Consider the following 14,001-nt stretch of genomic DNA (forward strand, 5'->3'; position numbering starts at 1 on the left):
TTTAAACACTGTTGGGTCTTTTAGTATACCTAGCTGGTGCTTATACATCCTGCTTAAATGGTGATGTTACATCTCATTTGCTGTGCTGTTTATATATACCGACATGGGATCACAAAGGCTCAGTTTTGGGCCCAGTTTTGTTTTCGCTCAATGTTCTTTCCTTAGGAAAGATAATCCAGGAGTTTACTGATGTATCCTATCATTTATATGCTGATGATATTCAGCTGTATTGCTCTTTCAAGGCCTCTGAGCTCCAGACATTGAACTCCTTAATGAAATGCGTTTTAAAAATAAAACGTTGGCTCGGCGCAAACTCCGGGCAGTTAAATGCGGATAAAACTGAGGTGTTGGTGGTTGCCCCTGATGATGCCATTCCAGGGATCTACCAGTTTTTGGGTGATCTGAGTTTGTCTGCTAAATCAAGCCTTAGAAATCTTGGCGTTATATTTGACAAAGCAATGTCATTGGAGCATCATTTAAAGCAGCTGACGAGAAACAGTTTCTACCAGTTGAGGAAAATCTATAAATTGAGAATAATTGTCTCCAAAAGCGATATTGAGCTGATTATCCATGCGTTTATATCTTCTCGTTTAGACTACTGTAACAGTTTATTTTCTTGTCTAAACATAAAGGAACTGTCTTGTCTGCAACAAGTCCAAAATTCTGCAGCTGGAGTGCCGACTCGCACTAACAGAAGGGCTCATATTACTCCCATTCTAAAAGTCTGCCACTGGCTCCCAGTTTCTTTTCGTATTATTTTCAAAATCTTGGTACCGTCTTTCAGCATGGTCAGGCTCCCTCCTATATCAGAAATCTGTTATGTCTTTATACTCCCTCTCAGAGGCTGAGGTCGTCGGATCAAAACCTTCTTATGGTCCCTCGCATGCGTTTTAAGTCCCGAAGAGATCGCTTCTTCCACGCCATCGCGCCGAGGCTCTGGAATTATCTCCCGCCTCCATTATGTTCTCTTGACTGTGTTAATGTCTTCAAGAGCAAACTTAAGACCCCCTTGTTTCTCCAAGCTTTTTAACTACAGCAGGGTTTTATGACCTCCGTGCAAATTTTTACTTCATTTTAGCTCTATGCTAATTTTTTACAGTATTTTATTTTATGCCACTGAGATGGTGAATCTATCTGTATTTTATTGTAGTTTCTGTAAAGCACTTTGTGACCCTCCCTGGTCTGTGAAAGACGCTATATAAATAAACTTTACTTACTTACTTCTGAGCTAGTGAGTTTTTAAAATTTTAAAACTAATCCTATAAGTAGAACTTAAGAAAGAAAATGAAAGACATGAATTACAATAAAATAAGAGAACAGAAAATTAAAAAAATTGTTTCTACCTTCTCGTAGTTAGCAAAACCTCCCATGACAGCAGGGTCCACAATCCCATTCAACAACATAGAGAGGGGATTGATGGGAAGGTTGGGATCACTGAGATGTCTTTGCACCATGCTGCTGATCTTCTCATTGGCCAGCTGCATCGTTTCTAAAGCATTCTCCAGTGGACTAATCTCCTCCTGTGCAGCAGAGCAAGTAAAGAGGGGCATCAGAGATTCTAAGCACATATATTTACCTGCTTAAGATTAAATTCACATCCAAACAATTTACTGCAGTTACTCTGTGTTGGGAAAATATGAAATATTTCAGCATTAATCAAGTTATTCAATCAGAATAGAGAAGAATATCATTCTTTGCACTCATGATTTACTTTATGAAACTGCAGACTGATATCTTGCTGGTGCTGGTGAAAAAAATCGAAATCGAGTTGGTTAAATCAAAGAAAGGATCATTGAAATATTTAGAAGGGCTGCTATGAATTCCATGACAGTATGAAAGCAAATTCCAACTAAAATATTTGTAGCACCATGTGAAAACAATCCCACTGGTTGATGGATAAAAAAAATCACCTCCCTCTAAGTAAGGGTTTAGAGGACAGATGAGGGGCCTGTTGAACAAATGTCAGATTTAGACCCCAGCCAAGAAAAGCAAAGACAAATCTCCAATCTGCGCTGTTATTTCTCAGGTCAGCATGACAAAAAGAATTGTCAGATGGAGGGATTAGGCTTGGTGAATCTCAGCCTCGTCATTAAGCTTTAAATAGAAGAGTCTGACCTTGGGGACCTGTCCTGTCCCTGGCTCATCCGGGGGAGAAGCTGCTACTTAAAGCATGTTCCAAACCAGCCTGAAGGAGACATCTGCTCTGAATCATTCTGACTATGGATGTGGAGTGACACCTATATTCACAGATCCTACATGTTTTTCATTTGTAGGAACAGGCCTCAAATTTCCAGATACCGCGCATATACAAACACACACACACACATATATATATATATATATATATATATATATACACACACACACAAAGAAACCTGAGGTAGAGAATAATATGTTCCTCCGCCACTTATTCCTAAGGCAGGCATTGATAATAAAGGCAATAAGTAAAGAGCAATCGATAATGGAATACTTCCGCCAGGCTAATCAAACTAAGTAGTGACTCTGTATTGGGACAAAAAAGGAAATAAAAAAAGGTATAGTGGGTGTCTTTACTTCAAGTGACGCAGCGACCTCCTCTTCAAATTATGTTGATGAACTAATTTCTTCACTCTCCAAACAACATCTCAGCCCAAAATCTGGGACATGTGAGCAGCATCTTAAATAATCGAAAGGGAGTGAAGTGAGCCAAATTTTAAAGCCGTGGCTTAGCCTCTCTAGGTGGTTCAGTCACCAATTGGAGGCCGACCTTATTACCAAAGGATTTCTAACACAGCAATCCAGGTAATTCTACAGAAAATCAACAATGACAGAAGGTCTGAACTGTCCTCCAGCTATATTTGTGTCAGGGTGTTTTCAGTGGAAACAGGAGTGCTTGGGAAATCAATGAGGGCAAATAAAGTGCTTGCCTTGTTATAAGTTAGGATAATAGCATGCCTGTGTCCAGGCGGTTGTCTATACTGCTTATGTAGATTAATCATATCAGTTGCCTTCAAACGTGCCTGCAGACCCTCATGTGATTAGGCAGCCTGCTTGACACTAAGGCCCCTTCATACTTACCGTGGAGACTGATTTGACTTCAAACCAGCGTAGGATGCCGGGAAGCTTGTATGCTGTCGTGTATGTGGTCCTTTCAAGCCACATGTTCTGTTGAAAACAGGACCGACAAGAGCAATTTCATATGAAAATGTGTTTTGCACTTTTTTTTGCATCAAAATATCTGCTTTTATCTAATTTAAAGCTTTAAAATGTTCAATGTTATTAAAAGACTGCAATTATTTACTGTGTAGAGAAGATGAATTACGATAAGATATGTTATATGGTAATGTTTAACAGACATGGCAGACAACTTATGTCCAGCAATAGATATGTCACATTAGCAGAAAAACAATCTGTTTAAGATCTAAAAACCTACTGAAGTTGTTCTGCAGGAAGTTTCAACTGCTTGCATCATCATTGTGTTGTTGTTTTACAATATTGTGACTCTTTGTTGTAAATACAATACGTGCACAGCAGATTGCAAATCTATTTGGAGGCTTTTCTGAATGTGTATCTGGAGTCAGTTAGGTATTACCATGAGAAATGCACCAATAAATCTGCTGATGACTGGCTGATTTTCAGCTTCACTAGCCCTGAACATTGACAAGCAGGTTGGAAACTCAAAATATCCAATCTTTTTTCGAACAGTAAATACTCCAAATGTAATTTGGCGCTTAAAATGAAGTAAGCAGGAGCACAAAGATGCACAAAGCTTTTTAAAAGTAAACTGTATTTTCCACAACATGGTGATAAACGTCTATGGCTCATTTCGGCTGCGAGAAATTGAGAGAGAGCAAGACTAGCAGATAAAAGACCGGCTAAATGGAGTACTGCAAAGTTGGAAATGGTTGGCAGACCTGTGAAATTCTCATATTTTAGATAATAATCTATATTCTCTAAGGAATACACACATAAGACTATTTTTTTAGCAATGCCAGCAACACAAAACAAAAAACATAAATCAGAAATTTAAGATGCCTAAGGCGGTTTTGTTAAACCCGGTACACAAAAGCTTAGCAATTTCACAGAGAATCATATTTTAAACCAACAAATAGAAAAAAGGCAGGTTAAATAAAATAAAAAAAGAAGAAAAAAAATTTAAATAAAGTACCGCAAACTCATTATCAGGGTCCTTTTCTCCCTTCCTCACCGGCCTGGAATACTGGAATTTATGGACTTCATTTACTGTGTAGAAGCTGGGAAGAGAGAAAATCCGAGCCTGAGTAAATTAAAAATGTTACTGGAAATCTATAGCTTGATTGGTACAGGTTGATTGCTTCCCCTCAGGTCAAACACAGGACAATCCCCCTCTAGGCTAGCTCTGCCGGGAACACTGGCATTTTAGCAAACCTGATTAACATCCATCAGAAGGAGTCGCCTTACTGACGTAGGAAGTCAATTAATTCTTTTGACTCACAAACATCACTGGCAGGCTATAAAGGTAGCCCGGTTTGCCAGACATGCAGATAAACTGCAGCATATGCAACAGAAGCTTGCGACAAGCAGGGATGAACTTTGCCTGATGAGGTTAATAGACTTGAAAAAAAATGGGGTTCCACAGCAGCATTTGGAACAGCTGTTTAAATGATGATGTATCAAGCCTTTATTTTGGTTAATTTAGATGATTTGTGGTTACAGCAAAGAAACCACAAATTTTGGTTTCTCAAGAAAATCAGAATACTGTATGAAAAGTATTTTTAAGATTGAAACTTGATGTAATGGCCATGCAATGACCTACATAATCTGCTAACATGACAGCTGTCTAGCCCAGAATCACTGACACCTTCCACAAAGAGGGTAAGCCACAAAACATCATTCCTAATGATAATGGATGTTCTTAGAGGGCTGTATATAAAGGTATGAGAAAGTTGAGTGGAAGAGAAAAGTGTGGTAAAAAAAAAAAGGTAATGAGGGCCACTGTTAGCATAACCTGGGCTACCTGGGACACCTTTATCAGTGCCATAGTTTTATCACCTCCATGCCACAACCCAGGTATGAACTAATTCAAGCAAAAGGAGTCACACAATGTACTAGATAACTTTACTGTACAGTACTTTGGCATAACATTCAGTTGCCCAACATTTTGGTTTTTAAAATCCCTTTTTATTGCTTCAATGCTATCTAATTTGCTAAAACAAACCCTAAAATTTAAGTTTTCATTAACTGTAAATCATAACCAAAGTCAACATATATATATTTTTAATATTGTTTACGTCACAATCTTGCTATGTAAATAATGAATCTACATGTATGAGTTTCATTTTTTTTATATTACTGAAATAAATTTACATTTGATACTTTTAAATGATAATTCATTTATAAGGTTACAGCTTATGAAGGGCATCCACTTAGAATCTGCCATTCATAAATTAGTCAAGAAATAACAGCATTGGCTAAAGCAGCTCTGAATGTCTGATCTTAAAAACAGATTAATGTAGTTTTTAATCGGTTTGCGACCCAAATGGCGACATTTACAGGTCATTAGCTGGCAGGCTGACAAGAGATGATGGAGTAGCCTGGTCCGGCAGAGCAAGTTCAGAACCGGCTGTGCTCTGCCTGCGGCTCTGACACTTCGGCTCAAACGGCCCTGTCTCATTGCTATGCACCGCTTATCTCTTTAATGAATGAAAAAATAAATGAGTGAAAACAGTGAGAAAAGAACAAGGAGAGCCAAAGTCAGAGAGACCCAATTGGCATCAAAAAAGCCAATAGACATTTGGTGTGGAACATTTCTCTGTCTGTGTCTAAACACGACTGTCTAATCAAGGCCATTAGCAGAGTGTCACATGTTCCAATCAGACAGAGTGAGCAAACAAGCTAACAGGCTGCTGAGGGGCCAGTGCTGCAGGGTGGCGATAAGATCAGTGCCCAGGTAAATTTGCCTAAAGGTTTTTCCAAGTAAGCGGCTTCTTTTAATCATGTCCACTGAAGCGTCGGGTGGCATATCAAAGTGAATTTGCGCAGCTGAGAGCAGCAGCGCCCGGCTGGCACACTGGCGAGGGGGGAACGTGGGGGCCCCTTGTTTGCTGTGGCCCTGGTGCTTGACACAAAGCTATTAACGATGGCAGAGAAACAATGTTGTTCTTGGCACAGTGACTAATGGCAGATGGCTGGTGAAAGTTAATAGCCTCTACAACAACAGTAAGGTCAACCAGTGTTTGTTCAACACAGACCCAAATTTAAATCAAGATTTAATCACCTTCACACTGGCAGATCTCTACACCCCACACAAAACAAAACCTAACTCACTGTTGGCATGTCATCACAGGCTCTATGAACTGTTTGAGCAGCCGGGCAAAGTAAATTGGGAGATGATAGATTGAAGAACATGCTGTGTGACTTTGACTTGCGCGTTCCATCACTGTGAAGAACAGAACATGTTTGCAGTGTCCAGCTTACCTGACTATTTGTTCCGACACAGGCTTATTCTGAAACTTAGCAGGCAGGCTGAGGATGGGTTTCACAGTGAAACACTGGATGTCTGAGCAGAAAAATCAGGGAAATCAGTGAAACTGCTGAACAAATATTGATGCATTAGGACCAAGCTCCATGAACATGTTCCAAGGCAAAATTTCTTACTTTGCAGACCCAAATTTTCTGAGTTTTTCAGTGTATTTAAGCGTAAATAACAAATTATAAATACAAACGTTTGCTAAGAGTATATGGCAGATTTTACCCTGGCTAAATTTAGTATTTTTTTTCTTTTTTCAGGCCTGCATATATTGTTCTGTTCTGCCAGACCTTATTGACCTGAAAACTTCCTGCCGTATGTGGTCAAAAAAGTTCTGATTTATTTGTTCACAATGTTTCTATAGGCTTTACTTTTCTCTTGATTTAATTTAAGCTGTTAGCTTTTATTTTCATTTGAAGACACCAAGGGCCAGGAAGAGACAAGGTTTCAAGGGTTGTTTCTATCCCTAAGTCCATATGCTGCCCATCTGTGATTTAATATCACTCAGGGACATCATGCTGAGGATACATTGTCCAGAGGAGCTCTTTGTGTCCTCGCTGGGCGGAGTGGTGGTCTTCATCTTCTCTGCATTGGGAAATTGTGTGAGTAGTCGTGCTTCAAAATCCTCTCTGCGCTCATACTCCTTCCCACGATACATGAACATTTTGTTCTGTAGGACAAGGAAGAAAAGAGTGAGACCTTGAATGTCCACAGAAAAAACAGGCTGATTTGCACACGTGTGCACACTAGGGTTGCAAATAAAGATTATTTTAATAATCGCTTAATCGGCAGATTACTCTTTCGAATAATCGATGAATTGGACAAAAAAACATTTTCAGTTTTCACGGTTCACCCTTTTTATTTCAAAATAGAATATTTGGACTGACAGAACAAATAAGTGCACAAAAAACAGGTTGCTGCTTGAGTGTTCTGTTTCAATAATAATAAATAATAAAAAATAAATAAATAAATGTTTGTCATATAGCTTCAGTAAAACAAAAAAATGTGTGCATGATGTCTTTCCTATTATGAAGCCTATCATTGTTTGCAGTTTTTCTGTGGAATGAGAAAGTATGACTATGTATTGTAGCATAATTTACAATAAATCAATAAATGCCTTATTTTATTTGCAATATTAGGTTAAGGCAAATAAGTAGACCAAAGAACAATTAAACACAAGACGCACACACACATATACATACGTACATATTCAAATACACTGCTCAAAAAAATAAAGGGAACACTTGAACAACACAATATAACTCCAAGTAAATCAAACTTCTGTGAAATCAAACTGTCCACTTAGGAAGCAACACTGATTGACAATCAATTTCACAGCTGTTGTGCAAATGGAATAGACAACAGGGGGAAATCTTTGGCGATTAGCAAGACACACTCAATAAAGGAGTGGTTCTGCAGGTGAGGACCACAGACCACTTCTCAGTACCTGTCCTTTCTGGCTGATGTTTTGGTCACTTTTGAATGTTGGTGGTGCTTTCACACTCGTGGTAGCATGAGACGGACTCTACAACCCACGCCAGTGGCTCGCAGCTCATCCAGGATGGCACATCAATGCAAGCTGTGGCAAGAAGGTTTGCTGTGTCTGTCAGTGTAGTGTCCAGACTAGAGGGTGACACGGGAGTGGATTTTCTCTCCTGTCCCATCCCGCTCCCACAGAAAAATGTCTTGTCCCATCCCAATCCCAGGCCAGCATAACAAAAAAAATCCTGTTCCGTCCCACTCCTGGTAAATTGACTCCCACTCCCATTCAGAACGACTCCCACTCCTGTGCCACTCCCATTTTTGTTTTCTTCATTTAGTCTTTTGGCAATTTCTTTCTTTGAAGGACCAGTTAGGTCCCTGTTTTTAGCTGTAGTAAAGGCCAGTTAAAGTAAAAAGAATAATAATGAAGAAATAATAAAATATCAAACAAGGAAACAGACCATGGCTATCTTAGCTGAATAAACAAAATGTACCTAGTTGTATTTTACTCATTTATTAAGTGATTGTTTCCTGTGAACAATGAAATCACTTTTATGTTTCAAGTTGCTGGAACGAAAGAAAAACGCACCTAGTAAGAGAACTGTACTTGTTGAACAAAAGGCCAAAAAGGCAAAACCTTCACAATTTAGAAACTGTACCTCAATGGTTCACAGCCCTGGTCCTCAGGGACCCCTTCTCTGCAAGTTTTAGATGTGTGTCTGCTCCAGAACACCTGATTCAAATTCTGACATGATCTCCTATACAGGCATCAAGAATGGAGGGTCAAACTGGACAAAATTAATACAATAAAATCATCATTAAATAAATAAATGTTGTGAATGTCCCATAAGTGAAGTAAATGTAACATGAAAGAAATGTAACATTAAATGTGCCATTAAATTAAAGGTACCATTTATTTATTTAATAAATCATTAGAAACAATAAATGTACCATTATATCATGAAATGGACTATTATGCAATTAAATGTGCCACTGAATAATTAAGTATAATTTTAAAGACGACATGACGTAATTAGTGGTACACTTAATATTTAATGATGTATTAAATAAATTGTACATTTAATGGTACATTCAAATTTTTTCTATTTCACAACATATTTATTTAATATCTTCCCTTGATGAAGCCTTTCTACGGAGTCCGCGAGGGGACAAGGGGGGATTTTTTTCTTTTTTGTGTCCCCACGCAATAGTCTTTGCGTTATTTCGCAATACTTTGTGGTATAGTTTCCAAACCAGATAACTGCAAAAATGAAACAAACACTACACCCGTTTTGAGATTTATTGAGTTTTATTTTGAAATCAGCCTTAAATAAAATTATCTTCAAATCAGACTAAAAGACAGTTTTTATCCACAAGCTGTCAAACAAACTACTAAACAATAATACTGCATGAAACCACATATGTGACACTTTGTTTGCTTATTACTGCTGCATGATGTGTACTTTTTTTTGCACGCCCTTAGTGTTTTTGTTTTTATCGTGATTTGAACGGTTCTTCTTATCCTAAGCATTTCATCGCATTGTTTACTGCATGTTAACCTGCATATGACAAATAAACCATATCAATGACATATCAGTGTTGTTTGTTTTATGAGCAGTTTGTCATCTGTGCTGCTGTTCCAAAATGCCGAACGCAAAAGTATTGCGTGGGGACGCAAAAGAAAAAAAATTCCCCATGTCCCCTCACGGGCTTCCGTACCTTACCTCTTAAATCTTTAGCGCACATGCAGCAATTTTGTTTGTCAGATGAGACTTGACACATGATGGTACTTTTGGTTTGACGAAGAGATGCAGGGCTGATTTAATCTAGAATCTGTTTTACAAGTGTCCCTTAATCACTGGTGAACTTGATTACGACTAAACACGTTTTACAAGCAGGAGAGTTGAATGTAAAGTTTATAACAAAGTCTCAGTTTTACATTTCCAAAGACAATTGATCCTAGTTTGTTTTCCCTCCTATTGGTTAGCCCCCGCTCCTGTTCATTTTTTATCCTGTTCCGTCCCAATCACGTGATCTTTACTGATGCTGTCTCCCGTCCCGCGGGATTCCCGTGGGAATCCCGTGACCCGTGGGACTCCCGAAAAAATGTCAGCCTCTAGTCCAGAGCCTGGAGGCGCTACCAGGAGACAGGCCAGTACACCAGGAGACGTGGCGGAGGCCATAGGAGGGCAACAACCCAGCAGCAGGACCGCTACCTCCGCCTTTGTGCAAGGAGGAACAGGAGGAGCATTGCCAGAGCCCTGCAAAATGACCTCCAGCAGGCCACAAATGTGCATGTGTCTGCACAAACAGTTAGAAACCTTTTAAATTTTCAGTACTGTGTCTAGCTGAATCTTGGGTCCGCCTTTTACCCACGTTGATGAGACCCTTTCCTGGTTGGGTTCCAGCTTGGAGGAAATAATTTCCACATTACGTTCTGGCAATCTTGTCTCAGAGCTGCCACCGTCACAAAGAAACCACGCCCAAGTGACACGGACAACAGCAGAGGTAAGGGAGCCACACCTATCTCCGCCCGAGATGTTCAGGGGAGACTCAGACCAATGTCGAGCTTTTCTAACTCAGTGTGAAATTCATTTTGAGCTTCAGCCGTCATCCTTTCCCACTGAACGTTCCAAGGTGGCTTTTGTTATATCTCTGCTGGCAGGAAAGGCAAAACCGTGGGGAACTACTGAATGGCATAACAGGTCTGCATCTTGTAACCTCTATGAAACTTTTTCCAAGGAACTCATTCGAGTTTTTGACCCTGTTATTCAAAGTCGTGAGGCCGCAAGAGGATTACTGTCCCTCAAACAGGGTGATCAGCCTGTCTCGTCCTATATAATTGACTTTCATTTGTTGGCCGCAGAGAGCCGTTGGAATGAGGCAGCACAGATGGATGCATTCATGAAAGGATTAAACGCAGACATCAAGGATGAGCTAGCGACCCGTGACTACCCTTCTTCCCTGAAACAACTCGAGGATTTGGCTGCTCGCATTGATATTCGGCTGGCAGAGAGAAGGAGGGAGAAGCGACATGAGAAGGATCGCTCATCATTAACTCTGGTTTCTGCACACCGGCATGAGAGAAGGAGTCGGTCACCTCTTACTGAGGAAAATGATAATTGTGAGCCCATGCAATTGGGCAGAACCAAGATTACCCCTGAGGAGAAAGATCGTCAGAGAAGATTCAAGCTCTGTTTTTATTGTGGAGAGAAGGGACATTTAGCACTCAGGTGTCCATTAAAAGGACAGGCTCAGCAGAGGAAGGGAGGTCTCTACTGAGCCGAAGTCAACTATCTGCCTCCTCCTTCTAGTTTCCTGCTCGTTTTCAAACCTCTTCCATGTCTCTCCAGGGGGCCGTGTTTATTGATTCAGGAGCAGATACTAAATTCATGGACGAAACATTTGCAAATAAGAACGGCATAAAACTTATTCCATCAGCTGACTCAAGAAACGTGCTAGCTTTGGATGGTCACAGCATGAACAATTCACACCTCAGGACGGAGGAGATTACCTTAACAGTTGGAGGTAATCATCAAGAAAAAGTAACTTTCATGATAATTAATTCACCTGAACTTCCTGTAGTCCTAGGGGCCTCCTGGTTGCAGAAACACAACCCTCAAATTGACTGGAAGAAAAAATAAGTTCTGGGTTGGTCTGAGTCATGTTCAGCTGACTGCCTTTTGTCTGCTGCTACGGAGGTTAGTGTGGAAAATGAGGTTGAGGAGACCTATCTGGATTTATCCAAGGTACCGCAAGAATACCATGATTTAAAGGAAGTATTTAATAAGATCAAGGCCACAGCTCTGCCACCCCACAGACCGTATGATTGTGCTATTGATTTGCTTCCTGGCACATCACCCCCTAAAGGCAGAATCTATTCTTTGTCTGGTCCAGAGCACAGGGCCATGAAGAATTATGTTAATGAGGCATTAAAGGCAGGGCACATTCAACCTTCTCCCTCTCCTGCAGATGCTGGTTTCTTTTTTGTTGGGAAGAAGGATGGTTCGTTGAGACCATGCATTGAATATAGAGGCCTTAATGAGATAACAGTTAAAAATAGATACCCCTTACCACTCATGAACACAGCTTTTGATCAGATCCAGGGAGCCAAGATATTTTCTAAGCGAGATGAGTGGAAAACGGCTTTCAACACGCCTACGGGCCATTATGAATACCATTTGGACTTACTAATGCTCCTGCAGTTTTTCAGTCATTGGTCAATGACGTTCTAAGAGACATGGTGGGTAAATTCGTATTTGTTTATCTTGATGACATACTGATTTGTTCTCAAGATCTGGAGACCCACAGAAAACATGTCAGAGCTGTTCTCCTGCGTCTTCTCCAAAACCAGTTGTTCGTCAAGGCAGAAAAATGTGAGTTTCACATAACTACCACTTCCTTTTTAGGCTTCATCATTTCCCCAGATAAAGTGCTTGTCGACCCCTCCAAAGTGAAGGCCGTATTGGAATGGCCTGTTCCAACTGATCGCAAGCAGCTTCAAAGATTTCTGGGCTTCGCAAACTTTTATAGGAGGTTTATCAGAAATTACAGCCCGGTTGCTACTCCCCTAAACACTCTTACCTCTTCCAAAGCAAAATTCTTATGGAATAAGGATGCAGAGAGGGCCTTCAATAAGTTGAAGGAACTCTTCGCGTCAGCTCCTGTGTTACAGTCTCCTGACCCAGAGAGACAGTTTATCGTGGAGGAGGATGCCTCAAGCACTGGGGTCGGAGCCGTATTAAGCCAAAGAGGTGAGGATGATCGTGTTCAACCATGTGCCTTCTTTTCAAGGACTCTGTCACAGGCTGAGCGGAATTACGACGTGGGAAACAGAGAGTTGCTGGATGTCAAGTTGGCATTGACAGAGTGGAGACATTGGCTGGAGGGGACTAAGGAGCCGTTTATGGTGTGGACCCACCATAAGAACTTGGAGTACCTGAAATCAGCAAAACGGCTGAACCCCAGGCAGGCAAGGTGGGCTCTGTTTTTTGGTCGTTTTAATTTCTCCCTGTCTTACAGACCAGGGAGTAAAAATGGCAAACCTGACGCCCTGTCCCGGATTCAAGAGCCCGCAGAATCTCAGTCTGCGGGTGAAGAGGAGTTTATCCTTCCTGAATCCGTCAGGTTGTCTGTGTCCCAAGTTGAGGTGGAAAGGGAGGTCCAGGAGGCCATTAGGGATCTGCCTATCCCACCATCATGCCCACCGGACCGTTGTTTTGTTCCTGAATGTCTTGTGCCAAAGGTACTGGAGTCTTGTCATTGCTCTCGTGTCGTTTGTCATCCTGGAATCAGCAGAACGATTCAGACAGTTCAAACTCAGTTTTGGTGGCCATCACTGGTTAAGGATGTCAAAGACTTTGTTTCTGAATGCACACAATGTTGTCAAGCTAAGCCTTCTCGTCACCCCACTGCGGGGTTGTTGCACCCATTGCCCATTCCCCCTCGCCCATGGTCGCACATTGCGATGGACTTTGTGACAGGTTTACCGGTTTCAAATGGTCCCTCTGTACTACTAACCATAATTGACAGATTTTCAAAGATGGTTCATCTGGTGCCCCTGGAGAAGCTTCCATCTGCAAAGGAAATGGGTGAGATATTGACCCGAGAAGTTTTTAGGCTCCATGGAATTCCTATTGACATTGTTTCTGATAGAGGACCCCAGTTTGTGTCACGTTTTTGGAAGAAGTTTTGTTAGTCTTTCTTCAGGGTTTCATCCTCAGTCTGATGGCCAAACTGAGAGAGCCAACCAAGAAGTAGAAACCAAACTTCGCATTTTATGTGAGTCAGACCCGACCAAGTGGTCACAAAATTTGCCCTGGGTTGAATACGCCATGAACTCTATGCAATCAAGTGCCACTGGTTTGTCACCTTTTCATGTTGTGTTTGGTTTCCAGCCACCCACGTTTTCAGTTCAGGAGAGAGAGGCTAATGTTCCGTCCGCCCAAGCGGCTGCCCTAAGGTGCCAAAGAATATGGAGAAAGGCCAGGAGGTCGATGATCAGAATGTCACTGGTTCAGTCAAGAACGGCC

At 41.0% G+C, this 14,001-nt stretch overlaps 1 protein-coding gene across 5 annotated transcripts in view; it reads right to left on the minus strand.

Moving 5' to 3' along the window:
* The window catches only part of dock1 (dedicator of cytokinesis 1), a 308,112-nt gene that overhangs the window by 36,260 nt on the left and 257,851 nt on the right, over positions 1–14,001 (minus strand). For all 5 annotated transcript variants that reach the window (XM_047376374.1, XM_047376376.1, XM_047376375.1 and 2 more), the window contains 5 exons: positions 7,016–7,157; positions 6,436–6,517; positions 4,148–4,232; positions 3,058–3,144; positions 1,344–1,520 (listed from right to left, as the gene is read on the minus strand). In XM_047376374.1, the coding sequence (XP_047232330.1) occupies positions 1,344–1,520; positions 3,058–3,144; positions 4,148–4,232; positions 6,436–6,517; positions 7,016–7,157 (573 nt within the window). The remainder of the gene's footprint in view (positions 1–1,343; positions 1,521–3,057; positions 3,145–4,147; positions 4,233–6,435; positions 6,518–7,015; positions 7,158–14,001) is intronic.

This window comes from Girardinichthys multiradiatus, chromosome 10, assembly GCF_021462225.1.
Source record: "Girardinichthys multiradiatus isolate DD_20200921_A chromosome 10, DD_fGirMul_XY1, whole genome shotgun sequence".
Taxonomy (NCBI): domain Eukaryota; kingdom Metazoa; phylum Chordata; class Actinopteri; order Cyprinodontiformes; family Goodeidae; genus Girardinichthys; species Girardinichthys multiradiatus.